The 24,309-nt window shown below is 51.9% G+C and overlaps 1 protein-coding gene across 2 annotated transcripts in view; it reads left to right on the forward strand.

The window, feature by feature from the left end:
* Nucleotides 1-24,309, forward strand: part of DROSHA (drosha ribonuclease III) — a 669,472-nt gene that overhangs the window by 304,196 nt on the left and 340,967 nt on the right. For both annotated transcript variants that reach the window (XM_078687959.1, XM_078687960.1), the window contains exon 7: nt 20,833-20,913. In XM_078687959.1, the coding sequence (XP_078544085.1) occupies nt 20,833-20,913 (81 nt within the window). The remainder of the gene's footprint in view (nt 1-20,832; nt 20,914-24,309) is intronic.

Below are 24,309 nucleotides of genomic sequence, written 5' to 3' on the forward strand. Positions count from 1 at the left end.
GTATTTATTGTCTCTACCCTGAGCATGAAGTTGGCAGCTGTAAGTTTTGTAGAACCTTTTCTACCAAGACTCTAAAGGACAGAGAAGGCCGTCTCCTCCTTTGCCTCCAACGTCTTAAGGACAAGGATTCAGCTTTGTCTGATGCTGAGAGTTTTCACTCTGGGCCCTCCACTGCAGCCTCTAAGCATGGAAGTGTGCATGATGTGCCGTCCCCTTTTCTAAAAAAGAAGAAGTTGGCCTTGCCTTCGGCCTCTGTGGTGTCCCCACCAGCTCCTCCTAGTGCTGCGCCCACGAGACCTGGCTCTCAGGCGTCTTCTGCGGGCTCTAAGCATGTTTCCACACCTAAACATGCTTCGACGTCGACTGGAGCGTCTACGAGCGTTCCGACGACGAGATCTGCAGTATCTACATCGTCGACGACGACGGCGTCAGCTTTCACCTCGTCGACGACGGTCTCGTCGTTGGCCCTTACGTCGACGAGAGTTTCCTTGGCTTTCCAGACTGTCTCGTCGACGATTCCTATCACATCGTCGTCGAAAGCCATCAAGAAATCTTCGTCATCGACGAAGACTCGGTCGACTAAAGCAGCGTCGACAGCTTCGTCGGCGGTTTTGCCACCAACCATACTTCCGTCGACGACGGCTCTGTCGACGACGACTCCGTCGACGAGCCTTCTGTCTACGATGGATTCCTCAAAGTCAATTTCGTCGATGGCCAGCACAGCCCCGTAGACGGCACCGTCGACGGTGGCACCGTCTTCCTTTGCCTCGTTGCCTCTGGTGCCTTTACCATCTTCAGGCTCTACATCTGTCGCTCCTGATCTTTCCCGCCATCGCCAACAGAAGCCTTGCCTCCAGTTGTCCGCTCCAGATCCGCAGCCTCCTTCGCCTATGTTTGCCACTAACTCTGAACACTACTCGGACTCTGGTGACGATGATGTGGCTGACACTTTCGGGGCGGCCCATAGTCCGTCTGATCTCATCATCAAATGTCAAGATTCTGACAGTGACGATGACGGCGGCGACCAGGAGTCTCAAGCTGGGGAACAGTGCATCCAAGTTCCAATGGCTACGTTGCCTTTATCTTTGATTTCAAATCTCCAACACATGCTGGACGACTACAACCGGCGTTTTCCACCAACGCCACAAGGTACTCCTGGACTTTCGCCTGCGGCGGCTGCGCCAGTTCTGCCTTCTATTCAGCCTCTTTTGCCACCGACGCCTTCTCCCCAGGTTCAAACGTCGGTCAAGATTCACACCACTGTGTATCCACAGGATGCGGATGATGAGGCGATTCCAGAACGAGAGGACGGTGAGGTCCACGATGACACGGATAATGATGATGCCGCAACCGGCATGGCAGAGTGGGAGGACTACCAAATACAGACGCCCTCCCCTCCGCCAGGAGAATCTGGGGATTCCCCTCCAGTAGATATTGCCAGTTTTCATCTGTTGATGGATAGAGCGGCGCAACGCTTTAATTTACCAAGGACACAGAGGGAGGAAGACTGTTTCCTCTATGATTTCAAAAATCTGCCTTTCAAACAAATCCACACAATTCCAATAATCGATTTTATTTGGAAGGAGGGAGTTAAGCTTATGCAGGCTCCGAAATTCATTACCTGCCCAACTGCCGCGCCTTGAAACGAAGTATAAGGCCCCCACCGGATCACCAGCATGCCTCGTCTCTCACCCTAAGCCAGATTCGGTTGTAACTCAGGCAGCACAGCGTCGAGCCCGTAATCCAGCCTCTCCAATCACCGTACCTCCGGATAGAGAGGGTCGTCGCCTAGACGCCATTGGAAGGAAATTCTCCACCATGGCTTCCACGACAGTAAGGGCGGCAAATGCCTTAGCCATCTTGGGCCGCTACGACAGGCAGATGTGGTCGGACATATCTGACCTGGTCAACCTCATCCCTGACGCTTCCAAAGCGGACGCTTTGCAAATCCTCCATGACGGACAAAGAGCATCTGAAGAGATGATTGACTGCGCAGTAGATATTGCGGACACTGGCTTCCGCCAGCTTGCTAGTGCGGCTGCCTTACGACGCCAAGGTTGGTTAAAGGCCACCTCCTTCCGGCAGGACGTTCAAGCCAAGATCCTTGATATGCCATATGATGGTGAATCTCTGTTTGGGTCCAAAATTGACGAAGCTCTAGAGTCCATTAAAAAGGACACTGATACGGCTAAATCGCTAGGCAATTTGCAATTTCGAAAGCAGCCATTTCGGGGTGCACGCAGACGCGGCACTTCCACTTTTCGAGGAGGTCAATCTCAATATCGCTCATACAATCAGAGCAAACCAGGTTACTCTTCCAACCAGCAGCAGTCGCAACGACAACCGTCCTCAAGGCCCAACAGGGGAAAGTCATCCTATCGGGGATCCACTCCCAAACGCCAATGACTTTTGTCATCCCCAAAGTATTGGAGGTCGAATCTCTCTGTTTTATTCTCAGTGGTCTTCCATCACCTCGGACCGCTGGGTCTTGGACATTGTGCTGAAGGGTCACGCCTTAGAGTTCATTCAGATTCCTCCTCATACTTCACCGTCTGACCCGCCTCCTCCCCACCTCAAGGAGCTTTACCATCAAGTCCGTCTTCTTGTTCAAAAAGGTGCAGTCGAAGTGGTTCCAGTGTCTCAGAGAGGAGAGGGGTTTTACTCTCGTTTCTTCCTCATACTCAAGAAGACGGAAGATTGGCGACCAATTCTGGATTTGAGGGCTCTCAACAGATACCTAAAGAGCCAATCTTTCAGAATGCTGACACTACTGGAGATCCTGCGTCTTCTGGCCAGCGGGGATTTCATGACCACCATAGACCTCCAGGACGCATACTTTCATGTCCCAATTCTACAACAGCATCGAAAGGATCTGCGATTCAGGGTGGGTCAGACACATTATCAGTTCAAGGTGTTGCCTTTCGGGCTCCGATCCGCCCCTCGTGTGTTCACGAAGGTGTTGGCTCCTGTGGTGGCTCACCTACGCCTCCGAGGCGTCCAGATTTTTCCATATCTGGACGATTGCCTCCTCAAGTCTCTATCGCGCCATCAATTGAGCCAAGACACTCGTCTTTGTCAAAATGTGTTTCAATCCCTCGGCTTGGCCATCAATGTCAACAAGTCACAGTTTGCACCAGCGCAAACCAGGAATTTCTTGGGAGCGATCTTAGACACAATGCTTTCAAAGGCGTTCGTTTCTCACGAACGACAAGAGAAAATCCTCCGCCTGGTGTCTCTCATCCGATCAAGGCAGTCCGTTTCTGTCCGGACATTAAAGTAATTTTTGGGAATGGCATCGTCTTGTATTGCACTGATCCCACATTGCAGACTGCGGATCCTCCCATTCAAGAGGAACTGGACGTACAATAGCGTCAGGTCTCCGGATCGTTCAACGACCTGGTGGCCGTTACAGCCCGCATGAGAAAGAGTCTGGGCTGGTGGGCACAGGCGACAAACCTGGCGACTGGTACATCCTTCCTCGTAACCGCGCCAGATCTCACGCTCACAACGGACGCCTCTCTGGACGGCTGGGGTGCTCATCTTCAAGGCCTCTCCAAGGGCAAATGGTCTCCACCCCAACGCTCTTGGCATATCAACAGGCTAGAGTTGATGGCGATCTTTCTGGCACTCAATTCGTTCCTTCCTGTAGTTCAAGGGGAGTCAGTGCTTATTCAAACGGACAACACCACCAGCATGCACTACGTGAACAAGCAGGGAGGGACCAAGTCTGAAAGCTTGTCTCGACTGGCTCAGTCGATTTGGGATTGGGCTCTACGTCATCAGATAACCTTGACGGCGGTGCACCTGCTGGGCGTTTCGAACGTTCTGGCGGACTCCCTCAGCAGGTCCACATCGTCGACACACGAATGGGAGTTGCATCAACCGACTCTGGATCTTGTGTTTCACCGATGGGGTCGCCCATCTCTAGACCTCTTTGCGACACCAGAGAATCGGAAATGCCCTTCCTATGCAAGTTGGCATCCCCACCCCGGATCGTGCGGGAATGCCCTTTTGATCGATTGGTGCGATCTATTAGCTTACGCCTTTCCGCCGATCCCGTTAGTGCCACGGGTGCTCTGGAAGATGCGGAGGCAGCCCTGCCACATCCTGTTGATCGCTCCTCGATGGCTCAGACAGGCGTGGTTCTCGGAGTTGCTCCTCCTGTCCTAGTGCTTCCCATTCCTCTTCATCCTCGTCCTGACCTCCTGACGATGGACAGGGGCCAGGTTTACCATCCGGATCCATCCACTCTACAATTGTCTGCATGGAACCTGAGTACCTTGAGTTCGCAAACTTAAAAATCTCGCAAGACTGCAGGGAGATCCTCGCTCATGCTAGGGCTCCGTCTACCATCAAAACTTACAAACTCAAGTGGAAGAGGTTCTGTTATTGGTGCATGGCTGCAAATGTACATCCAATCCATTCTACTCCGGAGCAGCTTCTTCCGTTCTTTTTGAGTCTAGCTCAATCTGGACTCTCGCATGCTACCTTGAGAGTTTTCCTAGCTGTAATCTCTCGCTTCCGGCAAGATGGCTCTTCCTCCCTCTGTTCGGCCAGAATTATCCGCCAGTTTTTCAAAGGGCTTTTCCGCAAGTTCCCACCTATTCGGCGCCCTCCTCCACCGTGGCATCTCAATGTTGTCTTGTCGCACCATTTGAGCCCATCCATAGGGCGGACATTAAGTTCCTCACATGGAAGGTTGTTCTTCTTCTTGCTCTGACCTCATCTCGTCGTGTGAGTGACCTCCACGCCTTTACTATCAAACTGCCTTATCTTCAATTCAGACCTGACGGCGTGATGCTTCGCACCATTCCATCTTTCCTACCTAAGGTGCCTACGGACTTCCATTTAAATGAACCTGTGTTCTTGAAAACCTTCTTTGCTGAGCCTCAGTCTCCGGCTGAGCAGCGCTTGCATTCCTTGGACATCAAACGATGCCTCAAATTTTACATTAGCAGAACTGCCTCCTTCCGCAGGTCCGACCAACTGTTCATTGCCTATGGACGATTGCGTAAGGGGCATCCAGTTACCAAACCAACGATTACCCTTTGGATTTCTTCGGCCATTGCCTTCTGCCATCAACAGGCTGGCAAGCCTTTGCAGTCTTCAGTGAGGGCTCATTCTACAAGGGCTATGTCTTCATCCACCGCCCTGTTTGCTGGTGTGCCACTTCACCAGATCTGCCGTGCAGCGACATGGTCCAGCAGGCACACCTTCACCAAGCATTACTGCTTGGACGCCATCAATGAGGCGGATACCGCAGTGGGACAGGCAGTGCTTCGTTATCTTTTCAAATAAGGTGAGCCTCTGTTCCCTCCTCCTTTGTTTTCTGTGATTGCTATCTATGCTTTCATGACTGTATTATTACTGTCTTTGAGCTTTCCATGCTGTGCTTAGCAATCTCAGCTCTTCGGAGGTTACTGCTCTCTACTCTATTCAAGCATGTGAATCTATGAAAGACACCCCTAATACTTGAGAAGAACAATTGTTACTTACCTGTAAACAGGTGGTTCTCCAATATTGGTGTCTTTCATAGATTCACATGCGACCCACCCTCCTCCCTTCAGAGGCTCTCTTCTCCTCATGCACTTTGGGTCACTTGGTGCTTCGAAAATCTGAGGGCTTGAGCTTCTGAGGAGAAGGTTCCAGAGGGTGCTGGCGCCTGATTGGCTGTAGTTTGGACTAACATAATATCTGAAAGAAACAGGTTAGTATTAGATTCCTTACCTTAGAATATCCCCAGGCGTCAGTCTGGATCCGGAAACTTTTGCGTAGCAGTACCCCTGCGCGTCGGTAGGCGTCGTCTGCAGGCGTCCCCTGCGGCTCCGCGTCGTCGGCGTCGTGCGCCGTGATGACGTCGCTGGAGTATATAGACGCCGCCTCCGCGCGCTGACGTCAGTTCTTCTTTTTTCCGCGCCAGTTAGCGCAGATCCGAAGAGCAGTACTCCGGTCTTTTGACCAAGTTTTTGTTAACTCTAACTCTTTCTTCAGGTGCCGGTAGGATGCCCGGTTTTAAGAGTTGCGACGGGTGCGACCGCCTGATGTCGGTCACCGACCACCATCGACTCTGCCTCCGGTGTCTGGGCGCGGACCACGACGTGGAGTCCTGCGTCGACTGCCGGGCCTTGACTAGAAAAGCTAGGCGGGAGCGGTCCCGCAAGCTGCTTGAGCTCCGAGTGTCGGCCCCGCGTCGAGAGCGGTCCCGGTCCGGTCGGAGGTCGAGAGAACGCTCGCGGAGCCGCCATGAGCGCTCCGGGAGTCGCCACCATTCCTCCGGTTCCTCAGGTAAGCGACACAAGAAGTCGGGGCGTCGTCATCGCACCCCCGACTCCCCCCGACGCCCGCGTGATGCGGCCAGGGGTTCGGGTGGCCCCACCCCCGCGGCCCCGCGTGGGTCGCCGACGCCGTCTACCCCATACCCGTCGGTCCCTGGGGAAGGCGCGTCGCGCGAGGAGATTGAGGAGTTCCTCATGGCTATGAGGGCGATGTCTCCTCCGGCGGGGCCTACGGCGCCTGCGGGCCCGTCGGTCCCGTCTGGGAGCCCGAGCGGTTCGGGTGCACCTGCCCCGACGCCGCCGAGTGCTCCGGCCCCGGCGCCGCCGCCGGCTCCGGCCCCGGCGCCGCTGGGCCCTTCAGGGTCGTCGCCGGCTGGTCCACCGGCCTCTCCGGCGCCGATTCCATTGGGGCAACCCGTGGTGCCGCCTCCGCGCGGCGCCGTGACTCCGCCGTCGGTTCCGGCCGGCGTCGGGGCTCCGGCGCCGCGCGGCGCCACCCCTGTTCCCTCTCTGACTCCTGACGCGGAGTCGGACCGGCATCGTCCGGCGCCGTTGGGGCCCATTGGCTCCGAGGAGCCGGTCTATATCGTCGACTCGAACTATGGCGATGAGGACGATTATGGAGAGGGTTGAGAGGGGTCTGAGGACCCTTTGTCACGAGCCTGCCAGTATGACGTGGACTGGGTAGGTGACTTAGGTGATGCCAGTGGTCTGGACGAGTCGCCCAACCCTGGGTTTGTCTCGCCTTCCCCTGTGGCGTCGGAGGCTGGGGCTGCCTATTCGGTGGTACTGATGAGGGCTGCCAAGGCCTTGAGCCTTGAGCTCCCCGTCGCTAAGGTGAAGCCTAACATCCTCACCGAGGTATTTAAACCGCAGTCATGCCCACAGGAGCCTCTGCTGCCGTTTAATGAGGCCCTGACGGATGTCCTTTTGGGCACCTGGTCCAGGCCCGCTTCCGGTTCACCGGTTGACCGAAACGTTGCCAGGCGTCACCGTCCGTGTTCGGACGACCCTGCCTTCCTCTCCACCCATCCCTCCCCGGAGAGTCTGGTGATCCAAGCCTCCACTTCCCAGTCCGCATTCCCGTCGGCCCCGCCCGATCGGGAATCTAAGCGATATGACCAATTTGGCAAAAAGGTCTTTTCGTCTTTGAGTGCTGGACTGCGGTCTTGCAATACCGCATGCCTCTTGGGCCGCTACACCCACTCTCTGTGGGATACGGTCGCGGAGTGTCTGCCGCAATGCCCGCAGGAGGTGCGGGACAAGCTCAACCAGGCCTTGGTTGAAGGCCGGGACGCGGCGAGGTATTCCATACGGTGTGGTCTTGACACGACCGACTCGCTGGGACGGGCTATGTCCACGACGGTGGCGATTCGTCGCCATGCTTGGCTGAGATCCGCCAACTTCTCGCCGGATGTCTAGAATGCCCTCATGGACATGCCTTTCGATGGCAGTCGCCTGTTCGGTGACAAGGCGGACAACGCGCTTGAGCGCTTCAAGGACTCCAGGGTCACGGCCAAGTCCTTGGGTCTTTCGACCCAGCGCCAGCAAGCGGGTTCGTTTCGCTCCTTTCTTGGCCAAGGAAGGGGCGGTCCCACACGTGCTGCCAGCCACGCGCCGCAGAATGCTCCTCAGCGCGGCGGCGGCCGTGGATTCCGCCGGGGTGGCGGTAGAGGGCAGCGGCGAGGTCAGTCCACACCTCCCCCCGCAGCAGCCTCCAAATCTTCCTAGTCCGAGCTTTCGGGCCCACGTGACGCCAGTGGGTGGCAGGGTTCGCCATCACCACTCCCGCTGGCGCACGATTACGTCGGACAGGTGGGTGCTGCAGCTCGTCCGAAGGGGCTACTCCCTCCCCTTCGAGTCCACTCCTCCAGCCATGCCACCGCAGAACCACCGTGTGTCGGGGGACCACTTGACACTTCTGCAGGAGGAAGTTACGGCCCTCTTGGCCAAGGGGGCCATCGAGCGCGTTCCTGGGCCAGAAGTAGGGGGTGGTTGCTACTCCCACTACTTTCTGGTACCCAAGAAGGACAAAGGGGGCCTGCGTCCTATCTTGGACCTACGGAACGTCAACGGCTTCCTCCGGAAGGAGAAGTTCAAGATGTTGACTTTGGCTCAGGTCTTGGCTGCTCTAGACCCACAAGACTGGATGGTAGCGTTGGACTTGCAGGATGCGTATTTTCACATCCCCGTCCTGCCGGCCCACCGGCGTTACCTGCGGTTCACGGTAGGCCACGAGCACTTTCAGTTTATCGTGCTCCCATTCGGCCTTACCAGCGCCCCACGGGTGTTCACGAAAGTGATGGCGGTGGTCGCAGCTCATCTGCGCCGGTTAGGGGTTTCAGTCTTCCCCTACCTCGACGACTGGTTGTTGAAGGCGGGCTCGCCCCAGACAGTCGTCCACCACCTTCAGATGACGGCAGACCTCCTGCACGAGCTGGGGTTTTCCATCAATGTGCCGAAATCACACCTGTGTCCCTCTCAAAAGCTCCTTTTCATCGGAGCGGTTCTCGACTCGGCGCAGTTTCGGGTTTATCCTCCGGAACGGCAGGTCCGGGATATTCAGGCTCTGATTCCCATCTTTCAGCCGTTATCCCGGGTTTCGGTCAGGTTGACGCTGCGGCTTCTGGGGCTGATGGCCTCCTGCATCCTACTGGTGCATCACGCCAGGTGGCGGATGCGGGCTCTGCAGTGGGACCTGAAGTTTCAGTGGGCCCAGCATCAGGGCAACCTATCCGACCATGTCCTGATCTCGGAGGGCACTGCGAGACAGTTGCAGTGGTGGCTTACGGACCGCGATTCGGTCAGAGGCAGATCCCTCTCCCTTCCCCAACCGGAGCACGTAGTTGTGACGGACGCGTCCCTCCAGGGCTGGGGAGGCCACTTGGGAGAGGCGGAGATCAGAGGCATCTGGTCTCCGGCGGAGTCCCGGCTCCATATCAACATGTTGGAGCTGCGGGCGATTCGCCTAGCACTGAAGGCATTCCTCCCCTTTGTCAACGGGAGTGTAGTGCAGGTGTTCACGGACAACACCACCGCCATGTGGTACTGCAACAAACAGGGCGGTGTGGGGTCGTGGACCCTTTGCCAGGAGGCTCTGCGCCTCTGGCAATGGCTGGAACGTCAGGGCGTGACTCTGACGGTTCAACACCTGGCAGGTTCTCTGAACACCAGGGCGGACGAACTCAGCCGTCGGTGCTCGGTGGATAACGAATGGCGTCTGAACTCGGACGTGGCGAACGGCCTCTTTCAGCAATGGGGAGAGCCTTGGTTAGATCTATTCGCCACAGAAGAGAACGCGCAATGTCATCAGTTCTGCGCGTTGGAGTTTCCAAGACGGCACTCGCTCGGCGACGCCTTTCGGCGCGAGTGGAGTTGCGGTCTGTTGTACGCCTTTCCGCCTATACCACTTCTGCCCAGAGTGCTGAAGAAGATCAGGCGCGACCGGGCCCAAGTTATCCTTGTGGCTCCGGACTGGGCTCGAAGATACTGGTATCCCGAGCTACTCAGCATGTCAGTCGGTCCCTCGATCCGCCTGCCCCTTCAGGAGGACCTTCTGTCGCAGCAGCAGGGGACGGTCCTCCACCCGAACCTGTCCAGCCTCCACCTCCATGCGTGGAGATTGAGCGGCGACAGTTGAGGCCATTCGACTTGCCTCCTGAAGTCTGTGATGTGATTCTGGCAGCCAGGCGTCCCTCCACAAAGTCGGTATACGCCTGCCGGTGGAACAGATTTGTGGCATGGTGCACAGCAAAGGCTGTGGATCCCCTTTCTGCCCCTCTTTCCGAGGTTCTCCTCTTCCTTCTTTCTCTTGCCCAGCAGGGCTCTGCTCTGGGCACTATCAAGGGCTACCTTTCTGCCCTTTCCGCCTTCTTAAGGCTACCTGATCAGCCATCTTTATTCAAGTCCCCTATTGTACTGAGATTCTTGAAAGGCATCACGCACATGTATCCACCTGTTCCGTTCGTGATGCCTCAGTGGGACTTGAACCTGGTTCTGACATTCTTGATGTGTGCTCCCTTTGAGCCGCTTCATTCCTGTCCTCTCCGTCTTCTCACTTTAAAGACGGCCTTCCTGGTTGCCATCACCTCTGCCAGGAGAGTGAGTGAGCTCCAGGCTCTTTCTGTTAAACCTCCTTTCTTGTCCGTCCACCCTGACAAGGTGGTTCTTAGGACTAGGCCTTCTTTCCTGCCCAAAGTAGTTTCTGCTTTTCACATCGGGCAGTCCATCACCTTACCCTCCTTCTTCCCGCCTCCGCATCCTTCAAAAGATGAAGAGCGGCTCCATCGTCTGGACCCAAAACGTGCGCTTTCATTTTATATGGATCGCACACGCCAGTTCCGGTTGGATGACCAACTGTTTGTTGGCTACGTGGGTGAGAAGAAGGGAAGGGCGGTACAGAAACGAACCATCTCTCGGTGGGTCGTCCTGTGCATCAAAGCGTGCTACTCTTTGGCTCGGAAGGAGCCTCCTGTTGGGCTGAGGGCCCATTCCACTCGGGCCACGGCGGCTACTACTGCCCTGGGCCGGGGAGTCCCTTTGCAGGACATTTGCCAGGCGGCTACGTGGGCCTCGCTGCACACCTTTGCGAGGCACTACTGCCTGGACAGTCAAGTCCGGAGGGATGGCTTCTTTGGCCGTTCGGTCCTCCAGGACTTTCTGGTGTAGGATTGTATTGGTTCGCAGACCCACCACCGGGGTTGGTATTGCTGGGGTATCTATTCTAAGGTAAGGAATCTAATACTAACCTGTTTCTTTCAGATGAACAAGTTACTTACCTTCGGTAACGATATATCTGTAAGAAACAGTAGTTAGTATTAGATTCCTTACCGCCCCGCCCATCCTCCCCGTTCTGCGAACTGATACCTAGGGTTAAGGACATCCCTTTCAGGGCCCTAGTTTCAAATGGCACCAGTGTTGGTTCTCACATGGCTCTGCGTGTTCTGGCGCGGAAAAGCTGTGTGCAAAGAACTGGCGTCAGCGCGCGGAGGCGGCGTCTATATACTCCAGCGACGTCATCACGACGCCGACGACGCGGAGCCGCAGGGGACGCCTGCAGACGACGCCTACCGACGCGCAGGGGTACTGCTACGCAAAAGTTTCCGGATCCAGACTGACGCCTGGGGATATTTTAAGGTAAGGAATCTAATACTAACTACTGTTTCTTACAGATATATCGTTACCGAAGGTAAGTAACTTGTTCGACAGTGATATGGTGTAAGTGTTTTCTTTCTCTATCATGCATTCCTATGTAGGAATTGTTTTAGAGGTTTTAGTGATGTATTTACTTCTATTAGTTCTTATATTATGTTCTCATATACATATATTTTAGCATTTTATTGCTATTTCATGTAACGTGGGACTCCCACTTCGACGACAGGGAATATTCAAGCATGTGAATCTATGAAAGACACCAATACTGGAGAACCACCTGTTTACAGGTAAGTAACAATTGTTCTTTCTGACTACACCCTTGTGTCCATCTTTCACTCTGTTTTGCTTTTGAGACACATAAGTGCAGTTCTGTAGTAGGGGAGCTCTGTGTATAGTCATAATCTAGTGAATAGTCCCGCCCATGTGCGTGGACCCCGGAGCAATCAAAAATAATCTCTTAAGGTGTCGAAAAATGCAGAACTGCACTGACACTTAAGAGAGAATTAAAGACAGATAATGCAGCCTATATCCACAGGCTACACTGTCCAGTACTTCAACTAGAAATTTCACCAAAAATCCACAAACAGCAAAGCCTGTCCAGATTTCCCTTGCTTTAACAGCAAAATCCCTCTGGAATGATAGAGAGGAGGACATGGACAGACAAGCTCCATAGGCTGCCATTATGTGGCTCAGAACAGGATACTGTGCCTTTTAGAGAACTTTCCAGAACTTCACAGTATCCCAGAATGCACTGCCCTTTTACTTTCAGTTCTTTTTTCCGGCTCCCGCAAGCAGGACCCTGGAGCATTGAGCTCGCCCTTTTCAAGGGTTTATTGGTGATTTTTTCACTTCTTTGTCAAGTTGAGTGCTTTCTAAGTACTTTGGTGCCTTTCTTCTTGTTTTTTGCACTTTTGATGTCAAATATGCCTGCATTATTTGACAAATGCCCGGAGTGCTCCAGGAAGAAGGCCAAATCAGATCCCCATGAGGTGTGTATCCTCTGCCTTCCCTCTTCCCATGTCCCAGAGGAGTGTGGGATTTGTCAGGGCTTCTCTGGCGGGACCCTGAAGGACAGAAATAAGATCAGGCTTCAGGGCCTTGAGGAAAGAAGGCTGAAGGCGCAAGGTGGGTCTGGAGGGGCTTCCTCTGCCCGTGCTGAGGCCTCTGGGGGGCTCCCCAGGGGCAGGAAGACCAGCAAGCGTCACCATTCTCCGTCTGGGTCGATTGCACCGACTAAGACGTCGAGAGGGATGACTACAGTCTGTTCCCCGTCTCCCCAGGGCTCTGGGTCGATACCCCGTCGACGCTCGACGTCGAAGGAACTGAACAGACCGCCGTCGAGGTCTCCTGTGACGATTTTGTCGTCGGAGTCGACGTCGAGTGATTGACGTCGAAAGGCCCGGCGTCGGCGCTCGCCGTCGAGGCGACACCGCCGTTCGCCGCCGGCGAAAAGGAGAAGATAGTCGTCGAGGGGATCCTCGTCGTCGAAGAGAAGTTCGCCGTCGAGGCGCAGGAGGTCGCCGTCGAGCCGCATGAGGTCGCCGTCGAGGCGCATGAGGTCGCTATCGAGGCGCATGAGGTCGCTGTCGAGGCGCATGAGGTCGCCGTCGAGGCGCATGAGGTCGCCGTCGAGGCGCATGAGGTCGCTATCGAGGCGCATGAGGTCACTGTCGAGGCGCAGGAGGTCGCCGTCGAGGCGCAGGAGGTCGCCGTCGAGGCGCCGGAGGTCGCCGTCGAGGCGAAGGCATTCGCCGTCCAGGGGTAAGCGCAAGCCAAGCCGAAGTCGCCCGCCCCGGTGGAACCGGCGGATCGACCAAAGCCGAGGTAGTCACGATCACGCTCCGGACGGAGAGGAAGATCGAGGAGTCGACGTAGATCCTCCACCAGGTCAAGACGTCACCATAGGAGGCGTGGATCGAGGTCCCGCACGGACTCCTCCAGGACCAGGACCTATTCTCCGACCTTGTCGGAATCCCCGGGGACAAGGGTGTCTCCGGTGGACGACATCAGCACGTTCCAGGATGTTCTCCTGAGGGGTGCTGCAAAATTGGGAATCACGGTGACGGCTCCAACACCCACGACGTCCGTGATATTTGAGACGCTGCACAAGAGGCATTTGTCTTGCCCTCTACTGCCACTAGTGCCTGGTTTGGTAGAGCCTGCGGAGGAGCTGTTCCTCGCGCCAGCGGTGGTGAAGGCCGCTCCCTCCCGACTTCTGAAGAAGTACAGGGCCCCGGATTCGGTCCCGGCTTTCCTGCGGATAGACCCGGTACCTGACTCTGTGATAGTGACGGCGGCCAGGAAGTTGCATTCTACCTCCCCGTCCTCCACCGTGCCGCCCGATAAGGAAAGCCGATGTATCGACTCAGCTGGTAGGAAGGCTTGTGGGACTGCATCCACGGCCATGAAGGCGTCCAGCGATGCGGCGTTACAAGGGCGGTATGACCGTGCCCTCTGGGAATCCCTGCAACAGTTCATGGAACTCCTGCCACGAGACAAGAGGGAGGACTTCCAGGAGATACTCAAAGAGGGGATGCTGGTTTCAAACCAGGTCATCAGCGCGGCTGCGGATCTCTCCTTTGGCTGCCCGTGGGTACTGTCATGGGATCAAACAGCGGCGCCATGCTTGGCTCAGTCTCACATCACTCAAGCCGGAGGCCCAGCAGCGGGTGGCCAATCTGCCCTTCTCGGGGGAAACCCTGTTCGGAAAGCATGCCGATGATGAGATGGCCCGCATGAAGGCGGAGGCAGAGACCCTGACGGCTGTGGGCTTGGAGAAGCCCAAAGAAAAGAAGGCCTACCGCCCGTTCCAGAGACGGTTCGGGGCACAGGGAAGAGGACGGGGGCAGTCTTCGGGACAGCAGCAGCAACAACAGCAGCAGTTCCGGAGGCCCTTCCAGAAGCGCCAGAAGGGTAGAGGAGGTCAGCAGTCCTCTACAGCGAACAAGGGCGCGGCCGGGTTTCGACCCTGAGCGGTTACTTCCTCTACATTCGTTACCCGCTCCGGTGGGGGGAAGCGTTCAATTTTTTCTGGCAGAGTGGAGAAAAATTACTCAGGACAAGTGGGTGCTGAATATTGTTTGCAATGGATACAGTCTTCGGTTCACCAGCCCGCCTCAATCGATTCCTCCGGTCAGCTCGCAGTTTCAGCTGCGCGAGCTCCAGGCGGAGGTCGATATCCTGTTAAGGAAAAGGGCGATAGAAGACGTACCTCTGTCTCAAAGAGGAAGAGGTCTGTACTCCCGGTTCTTCCTGGTTCGAAAGAAGGACAAGAACGAGTTCAGGCCCATTCTGGATTTGCGACAAGCAAACAAGTGGATTCGCAGAGAGAAGTTTTGCATGCTGTCGTTCCATCAGATTTATCCTCAGCTGCAACAGGGAGACTGGCTGTGCGCCATAGACCTACAGGATGCGTACTTCCATGTGCCCATTGCACACAAACACAGGAAGTTCCTGCGATTCCAAGTCGGCGCCAATCATTATCAGTACACAGTACTGCCATTCGGATTGAAGTCTGCGCCCAGGACGTTCTCGAAGTGCATGGCAGTGGTAGCCGCACACCTAAGGAAGAACAAGGTGTTTGTCTACCCGTACCTGGACGATTGGTTGATCAAGGCCTCCTCCTTCTCGGAAGCTCAAGCGCACTTCCAGAAGACGTGCGTTCTCTTGAACAAGCTGGGGTTGCATATCAACATGTCCAAGTCTGTCCCGACTCCGGTCCAGTGCATACAGTACTTGGGGGCCTCCATCGATACGCTGTCAGCAAGCGTGTCTCCTTCGGAGGAGAGATGATTATCACTCCTTCGGAAGGCTCATGACCGCTCCATCTACAACAGTGAGGACGGTGTCTTCTCTACTGGGGTCGATGGCCTCTTGTATCTTCCTCACGCCTCACGCACGACTGCACATAAGACCATTTCAGGAGTGCTTGGAGGATCAGTGGGATCAGAGGAAAGGATCTTGGGACGACAAGATACGACTGTCTCTACATGCTCTTCAGTCTCTGAAGTGGTGGTGTTCAGCGGAGAATCTCCTCAGAGGGGTTCCCTTCCACAAGGACATTCCTACGCAGACTATCGTGACGGATGCGTCTCTCCCCGGCTGGGGGGCGCACTCCGGAGACTTACAGATTCAAGGGACGTGGTCCCCGACGGAGTCCACGTACCACATCAATTTCCTGGAACTCAGAGCTGTTCACTTGGCACTGAAGGCCTTTCATCCGTCCTTCCGGACCAACTCTCTGCATGTTCAGACGGACAATACGACCACGATGTATTACCTCAACAAGCAGGGGGGTCAAGATCGCGCACTCTGTCGCAGGAGGCGCAGGCGATCTGGCACTGGCTTCTGGCCAGAGGACTGACGATAACGGCTACCCATCTGCCAGGTATGCAGAATGTTCAGGCAGACGCACTGAGCAGGTTGATTCAGGAAAACCACGAATGGGTCATAAACGACGAAGTGCTAGGAGAAGTCTTCGCAAGGTGGGGGACTCCAGACGTAGATCTGTTCGCCACCGCCGAAAACAGCAAATGCCGAGACTTCGCCTCCAGGTACTACCAGCCAGGGACGCTGGGAAATGCGCTATGGATCAACTGGTCGAACAGCTTTCTGTACGCTTTTCCACCCATTCCCCTGATTCCGGCGGTGCTCATCAAACTGTCCCAGTCCAGGGCGAAGATGATTCTGATTGCCCCGGAATGGCCCAGGCAGTGGTGGTTCACCGACCTGCTTCACCGGTCTCGCCTTCCTCACATGCGGCTGCCGTGCAGGCCGGACCTTCTCACGAAGTTCGGGGGGCAGATGTTGCACCCCAACCTCTCGTCTTTAAGTTTGGCGGCATGGCTCCTGAGATAGTGCAATATGGCCATCTGAATCTCCCAGAAGATTGCATGGACATACTGAAGGAGGCTAAGCGACCTTCCACTAGGACTTCTTATGCTTACAAGTGGAAGAGGTTTTGCATCTGGTGCAAGTCCAAGAACTATGACCCGACGACATGTAAGGAAGGTGTCATCCTTCCATATCTTCTACATCTGGCGCAGTCTGGCCTTAATGTCCATTCCATTAAGGTGCATTTGGCTGCATTGACTGCCTACAGGAAATGCCCTTCACAGACTTACTTCTTCCAGATCCCTGTGATCAAAGATTTTTTGGAAGGCTTGAAGAAAGTGTTCCCTCCTGTCCGGCTTCCTTCGCCTTCATGGGAATTGAATGTGGTGCTGTCCAGATTGACGAAGGAGCCTTTTGAACCTATCCATAAGGCTTTGTTGCAGCACCTGTCCTGGAAGGCGGCGTTCCTTGTGGCCATTACATCCGCCCGCAGGGTGAGTGAAATTCAGGCGTTGTGTTGCCAAGAACCTTATACTGTATTTCATGCTGCTAAGGTTGTTATGCGTACTCACCCTAAATTTCTTCCTAAAGTTTTTTCTGACTTTCATGTTAACCAGACCATAACTTTACCTACGTTTTTTCTGAATCCTTCCTCTCCAGCGGAAAGGTCCCTGCATTCCCTGGATGTCAGGAGGGTGTTGAAATTTTATCTGGATAAAACCAAGGATATTCGTAGGTCAGACCAATTGTTTATCAATTATGGATCAGTCAGGACAGGTCTTGCTACCTCTAAACAGTCCATTTCTAGGTGGATTGTGTCCTGTATACAGTTGTGTTACCAAAAAGCTGGTAAGACCTTAGGGGGTAAACCTAAGGCTCATTCCACCAGGGGCAAAGCTGCTACGACTGCTTTGCTCCGTAATGTTCCAATTGCTGAAATCTGCAAGGCGGCCACTTGGAAGTCGGTCCATACCTTTGCTAAGCATTACTGCCTGGCCACTGATGCCAGGGCAGATGCTCAGGTTGGGCAGGCTTCGCTGCGAAATCTGTTCGCACAGTAGTGGTGTTATTTCTATTTTCTCCACCGCCGCTTTGGTGTGGGGATGGGCTTGCCATTCTTCTCACTAGATTATGACTATACACAGAGATCCCCTACTACAGAAGGAGTAGTTTCTGTCCTGTAACTCCAGTTCTGTAGTAGGGGTATCTCTGTTATAGTCATAAGCGCCCGCCCGCCTCCCCGGTGGAGAGAGAGATTCATGTAAGGAATGCTACAGGTCTGGCGTGTTACGCCTTCAAAAAGAACTGAAAGTAAAAGGGACCTGCAGTGCATTCTGGGATACTGTGAAGTTCTGGAAAGTTCTCTTAAAGGCACAGTATCCTGTTCTGAGCCACATAATGGCAGCCTATGGGGCTTGTCTGTCCATGTCCTCCTCTCTATCATTCCAGAGGGATTATGCTGTTAAAGCAATGGAAATCTGGACAGGCTTTGCTGTTTGTGGATTTTTGGTTGAATTTCTAGTTGAAGTACTTGACGTTGTAGCCTGTGGATATAGGCTGCATTATCTGTCTTTAATTCTCTCTTAAGTGTCTGTGCAGTTCTGCATTTTTCGACACCTTAAGAGATTATTTTTGATTGCTCCGGGGTCCACGCACATGGGCGGGACTATTCACTAGATTATGACTATAACAGAGATACCCCTACTACAGAACTGGAGTTACAGGACAGAAACTACTCCTTATTTGGTAGCAACAACGCCATATGCGGAGCTTGCCATGTACAATAACATCATCCGATGAATAGAAAATTTTGGGTAATTACATCTAATCTCGTGAAATGGAAAACTGCATTTGATACAATATATATATTCGCGTAAAATGCATTCGACGTGAGAAAACATTTAAGGTCAGAATAAGTAGCACAAGAAACATAAGCATCACAAGCTGCAGCCTCTTAGTTCCCGTCATTGGGATTATTCTAATTTTCTGTGCGCGTGTGCAACACGTTTTATGCAAAAGGAATAATTACACAACAATAGTATAATTTGGGGATTTACTCATAACTAGTGAAATTACAGGAGATTATAAATAGAATGGAAATTTTGGCAGGTCATGGTTTATCTTTTGCGGAGGTCTAATTTGCACAATGTCATTGTGGAAACACAGAAACACGAACTGTGTTTTCTGATAACTACAACAGTAATATACACCATAAAAGTGTCACAAAGTCTCATTTGTTTATTTCCCGAAGCAAAAACATTTACACACTAAACGAAGTTACAAAGTTTTCACCTGACCTTTGCGTAGGTGATAGATATAATAAAAAGTCACTCCTGGTCAAAGGCCTAGAATGCCGTTGTGCGGCCTTGGGCTGCTCTGGCGGGCTACCGTGCCATACTGCCTTCAAGGCTACTGTGGCTCGGCCTGCATGGGATTGCGACTCAGCTCACAGACTATCGTGACACACGCTGCAGACTATCATATCCCCACTCGCACTCTATCGTGCAAACCAAGCAATTGTCACAACTCACTTTGCAAGCTTTTGTGGGCCGATATGGGGCTGGGCGTTATCTGCGAGGACACCTGGGGGGTGGGGGCTGTCAGAAGCGGCCCTTTAAAGGGAAGAAAGGGCCAATGTCAGCGAGACCAGCCTTTCACGCTGCCCAGCCTCCCCGTATTCCAGACTAGGTTCTCTGCTCGCGGGCTTTCCAGCTGTTTTTCTGGTCCAAGACATGTGCTGGTGAGGTTTACAACCCAGTTCAGTTGTGCAGATTATATCATTTATAACAGACTCTGATGTGCTGAGGGGTCTTCGGCGTGTCCAGATGTGCTGATGAGTCCTTCTGGATGCTACGTTGTATTACCAATGTTAACAAGACCGGAAACAGAGAAAGGACTACTGCGAGCACGGTACATGCTGAAGTAATCAAAGACATTTGCAAAAAGAAATAGAAAAAAAAAATCAGTTGATTTTTTTTCTATTTCTTTACTTTTGTTATAATCGCGGCACCCGCGCTTTACTTATAACATTAAAAGTAAAGCGTGGGTGCAGCAATTAAATCAAAAGTAAAGAAACAGAAAAAATATCTATTACTTTACTTTTGGTATAATCGCGGCACCCGCGCTTTACTTTTAATGTTAAACGTAAAGTGCAACTTTTAATGTTAAAAGTAAAGCGCGGGTGCCACGATTATACCAAAAGTAAAGAAAAAAACACGATGGCGGAAATCGAAACTAGTGGTGCGCACTCACCACAGAGGATGGGGTGGAGCGAAGGTTCCTGTTGTCTGTGTCCGCGCGCTGATGCGCATCCTAGACACAGACTGGAATGGGCGGAGCAAAGGCGGGACATGCGCCCGCCTTTGCTCAATCGCGTGCCGTTTTAAAATAATTTTAAAAAAACGCGAAAGCCAATGAGAGACGGGGAAAGCAACCCACACGCACTGGTGTGTGGGTAGCTTTCTAAAGCCCGTTCAAGAGGTTTAGCGATGTGAGACCTAAAAAGGGATCCGTTTCTAGCCACACCTTGCTGCTAAAATTATTCTTATGATAGTCCTATTTTGGGTAAGTGTGGATTTAGGGTCGACTGTTGACCTCATCAGGGGAATTCTGCCCTCGCTTATTTTATTTCAGCATATTTCCAGAACGAACCACTAGATGGCAGAATAAAGAGCAGCATGTCAATCGCTACAGATTAAAGTAGCAAAATTACAGGTAGATAACTGGTGCTCCAAACGGTACCCACGGCACAACTTCAAGAATGTATAGTAGAAAGAATAGCCTGAGCAATTTCCACAAGCCATGGGACATTTTGGTTGCCAGATGTCACAAGGGTGTTTTATTTCATATACACTAAACGTCAACATTCACAGTTTTGAACTTCTGATCTTAAGAATCTAGGTTCAGCCACTAAAAACTGTAGATACACCACTGGGAAATCTAGGTCCAATACAAGCAGCAGAATTCTAGTATGTAACGTACTATTTATACACACCTATATATCTGTATCTATACCTATAGTATGTAACACATTTAATTGTCTATATTGTGTGCCCTTCTGCCGCTTCTAAGCTAGTTATTGCATATTGGAAATCTTGAGATGGCGGCTTAAATGTTCATGTTCTCTTATAAATGGTTTCCTCCTTTCCATTCAGGACAAAGCTGTGTCTGGGTGCGTTTTGCTTTAGTTACCAAAACGAAGACTGCCTTCTGAGACCACAGAAATCTAGGAATATGTGTTTGTGCTGTTCATAGTCCGTGTAACACAGGCTAAAGGCAACAGAAAACCGACGAACCATTTGTTCCTGTTTTTCACAGCTTCTGTCGTTTGGGAATTCCTTTTAGTGACACTATGTTGAGAATATTAATCTGCTCAAAGATTTAAGTCGCTTTATTTCATTGTAGTGAGATCAGTAAACTCAACTTACATTAAATGTATTAGTTATTTTCCGAAGTTTGTATGTCTTCTGACAGGGATTGCAGAAGCTTGGGTTATCAAACGCAAAACTGGAAATCTGCCTTTTCAATCCGAATAAAGAAAAACTTAAGTTGTATTTTGTTTTTTTGGCAGATGAATGATGGACCACTCTGCAAGTGCAGTGCAAAGTCCAGACGCACAGGAATAAGGCACAGCATTTATCCAGGAGAGGAGGTAACTATTGACAACTGATATAATTTAAAACTAGAACATTGGGATTTTGAAAGTCTCCAGCTGCTTTGTCGTTGCTGTGAAAACTTAAGAGCTTTTGTCAAAGCGTTCCTGCTTGGGCTTTAGTATTTGAGGTGGTGATGGTATTAAACACAGTGGTTATCCACCACAAGTATAACAGGCTGCTTTTTGCTAATTAATATTTTATGGCATTAATGCATTATACATTTACGCGATTTGATGCTCACGGCTTTATCTGAAGGGAGCACGTTATTCTGTGTTTTTATGCTATTTTATACATTTTAAGGTTATAGTTTAAAAAATAAAAGAGAGAATTTTGTGACTCTGGCTTTGACTTTAACTGCAGACGATTATACAGCTTTACCAAACGACGTCACACCTGCTTGTCCACTTAGCATATCAAATTCTCCTTGACGGATTGACTGTTTGATCATCGAGTCTTTTAGCAGTGCTATCTACAAACCTGCTCTGGATAAGTGCTTTTTCCAGCCTCTGTTCTGCACGTTTCATATCCACCAAATTAAAACCCTTCCATCTGCTGAACAAACCGCTTTGCACAGGTATCCTCCCTTGACCAGTATCCTTACTTGACAGGAAAGGAGTGTTTTTGTCAATTGCCATGCTCATCTGTATCCTTTTGCTGGTTCTCCAAATTCCTAACTGCAAAGTCCAGGAGAGTGAGATGCTGCAGCTTTGCATTGTGGGCTCTGGAGCATAAGACAAAGCAAAGAGTAGTCAACATGCTGGCACTGTCAGGGGCGTAGGAGACACTAAAATTCTGGGGGGACAGGGGACAACCTTGTGGACTTCCCAGTGACCCTATACAAATCACCGCCAGTTCATCAAATACAATCACATACTTTCAAAGTGAAATATTGAGAAAAGAAGGCATGTTGTCACAGTTTGCATGTATGCTTCATTGTTATTTACAGTCGTATAGTATTCAGACCAAGTGCTAAAAAACATGTATATGAATCTTGAATATTCATGCACCAAGCAAACAAAGGTCGCTGACTTAGGGTGTGGGTATCGGGTTTGCAAGTGCATTATGGTTTGAAAAGTACCAGCTGCTGCATTCCTGGTCTCCAGCAAATTTCAGGCAACAATAAAAATGTGAAGATAACTTTGTTGATTAATGTTCTTTATTGAGAGATATCGGAGGTTTGTCTAGTGGAAGTTTTGACTCATGGTAAGGTAGCCACAGTCGGGTAATATACCTGCTGCAAAGAATGTGTACCACGCCGATCACAAAATGCATATCATGTAAATAGGTCAGTGAGTTACTGCTTTTGTCTGAGAGATTCTTTTTGTATTTGCAGTTTATAAGTTTAAATCCTAACATTGAACAGCGAGCTATTAACCGTCATCAAAGAACTGCATGAAAACTTCAAGGTATAGACTAGAACATTATGATTTTTCCCCAGTCTTTCCTTATCTTAATGTTGGAAAATGGGTTTATTAGGCTAGAAATCAATTCTGATTATTGAAAAGAACCCCCTAACTATGGTGTTTTGTTTTAAATTCTGAGTTTGTGATTCTTTAGTGTTGCAAAGCCATCCTGTGCCCTGGGCACTCCCCAACGTTTGGCTGACTGGTACTGGTGGTACCTGACTCTGAATGACCCTGGCCTCTGCCTGAACAGGCCCAGGGCCAGTGCTATTCTGAAAGAGACACTTAAAGATACTGTGAAAACACCTATATACACTAGGGTGCACTATGGGTTAGGGTACCCCTATGATTGGCATGACCTCTCCTATAAGGCCCTAGTACATAATAGGGCAGGGAGATTAGAACTACCTTTAAGTCTCTAGAATATAATAGGGCATGGCAGTTTAGAGCCTGAGGTCAGTTTAAAAGAAGCCCTGTGTTGTAGGACTGCTTTTAAAATGCAAATTGTACCTACACTTGACTTTTGGGTTTGGGGTACTTACAAATTGATCAACTACAATGCTGGGGCAAAATTAAGTTAAGTGGAAAAATGTATTCCACTTAACTATGGCTGTATCATATTTGCCACATAATTCATCATCTGCTGCATAATCTAACAAATTGACCCAAAACAATGTTGTAGCTCAAACGGATAAAAAATTACTAAAATAAATGTGACTTATGTTGCTGTGAAGTGTAGGGCCCTTTGTAAAGGTTGACTGGTCACCTTTCCCACTGCTGCATTTGTATGTTACACAGGTACTAATGAGGCAAAAGTTTTGCAGAGTCTGTTAGTATGTATAAATATCTCAAAATAATAAAGTATCATAAAATGCACCGCATTAAGCTACAGCCTCTTTAGTGTTGCATAATTTAGTCAACACTGCGACATAATTTTGGCCTCCATTGCTGCATAACTCCAGTGGTCCGAAAGCAGGCTGCACGTTAAAAGTGCTTGTGTATGAAGCAGAGACCATGAAGTTTGTCAACTTAGGGGCTGATTGCGATGGCAGGCGTCCTTCAGTCCGTCCGCCATCGAATCGGGGAACGGGACCGCTGGCCTTCAAGGTGGCGGCACCACGATAGGAATTACAATGCGACCACCACTATGGCGTTCGCAGTGCATATCTTTTACATTGCAGCAAGTGCTTCTGGCTGCATCATCCGCTGCAATGTAAAAACTGACATCTCTGAAAGAAACAGGTTAGTATTAGATTCCTTACCTTAGAATATCCCCAGGCGTCAGTCTGGATCCGGAAACTTTTGCGTAGCAGTACCCCTGCGCGTCGGTAGGCGTCGTCTGCAGGCGTCCCCTGCGGCTCCGCGTCGTCGGCGTCGTGCGCCGTGATGACGTCGCTGGAGTATATAGACGCCGCCTCCGCGCGCTGACGTCAGTTCTTCTTTTTTCCGCGCCAGTTAGCGCAGATCCGAAGAGCAGTACTCCGGTCTTTTGACCAAGTTTTTTGTTAACTAATTGATCTTTACGGTGCCGGTAGGATGCCCGGTTTCAAGAGTTGTGACGAGTGCGACCGCCTGATGTCGGTCACCGACCACCATCGACTCTGCCTCCGGTGTCTGGGCGCGGACCACGACGTGGAGTCCTGCGTCGACTGTCGGGCCTTGACTGGAAAAGCTAGGCGGGAGCGGTCCCGCAAGCTTCTCGAGCTCCGGTTGTCGGCCCCGCGTCGAGAGCGGTCCCGGTCCGGTCGGAGGTCGAGGGAGCGGTCGAGGGAACGGTCGCGGAGCCGCCATGGGCGCTCCGGGAGTCGCCACCATTCCTCCGGCTCGTCAGGTAAGCACAAGAAGTCAGGGCGTCGCCATCGCACCCCCGACTCCCCCCGACGCCCGCGTGCTGCGGCCGGGGGCTCGGGTGACCCCACCCCCGCGGTCCCGCATGGGTCGCCGACGCCGTCTACCCCACACCTGTCGGTCCCTGGGGAAGGCGCGTCG

Source organism: Lissotriton helveticus, chromosome 4_1 (genome assembly GCF_964261635.1).
Source record: "Lissotriton helveticus chromosome 4_1, aLisHel1.1, whole genome shotgun sequence".
Lineage (NCBI taxonomy): Eukaryota > Metazoa > Chordata > Amphibia > Caudata > Salamandridae > Lissotriton > Lissotriton helveticus.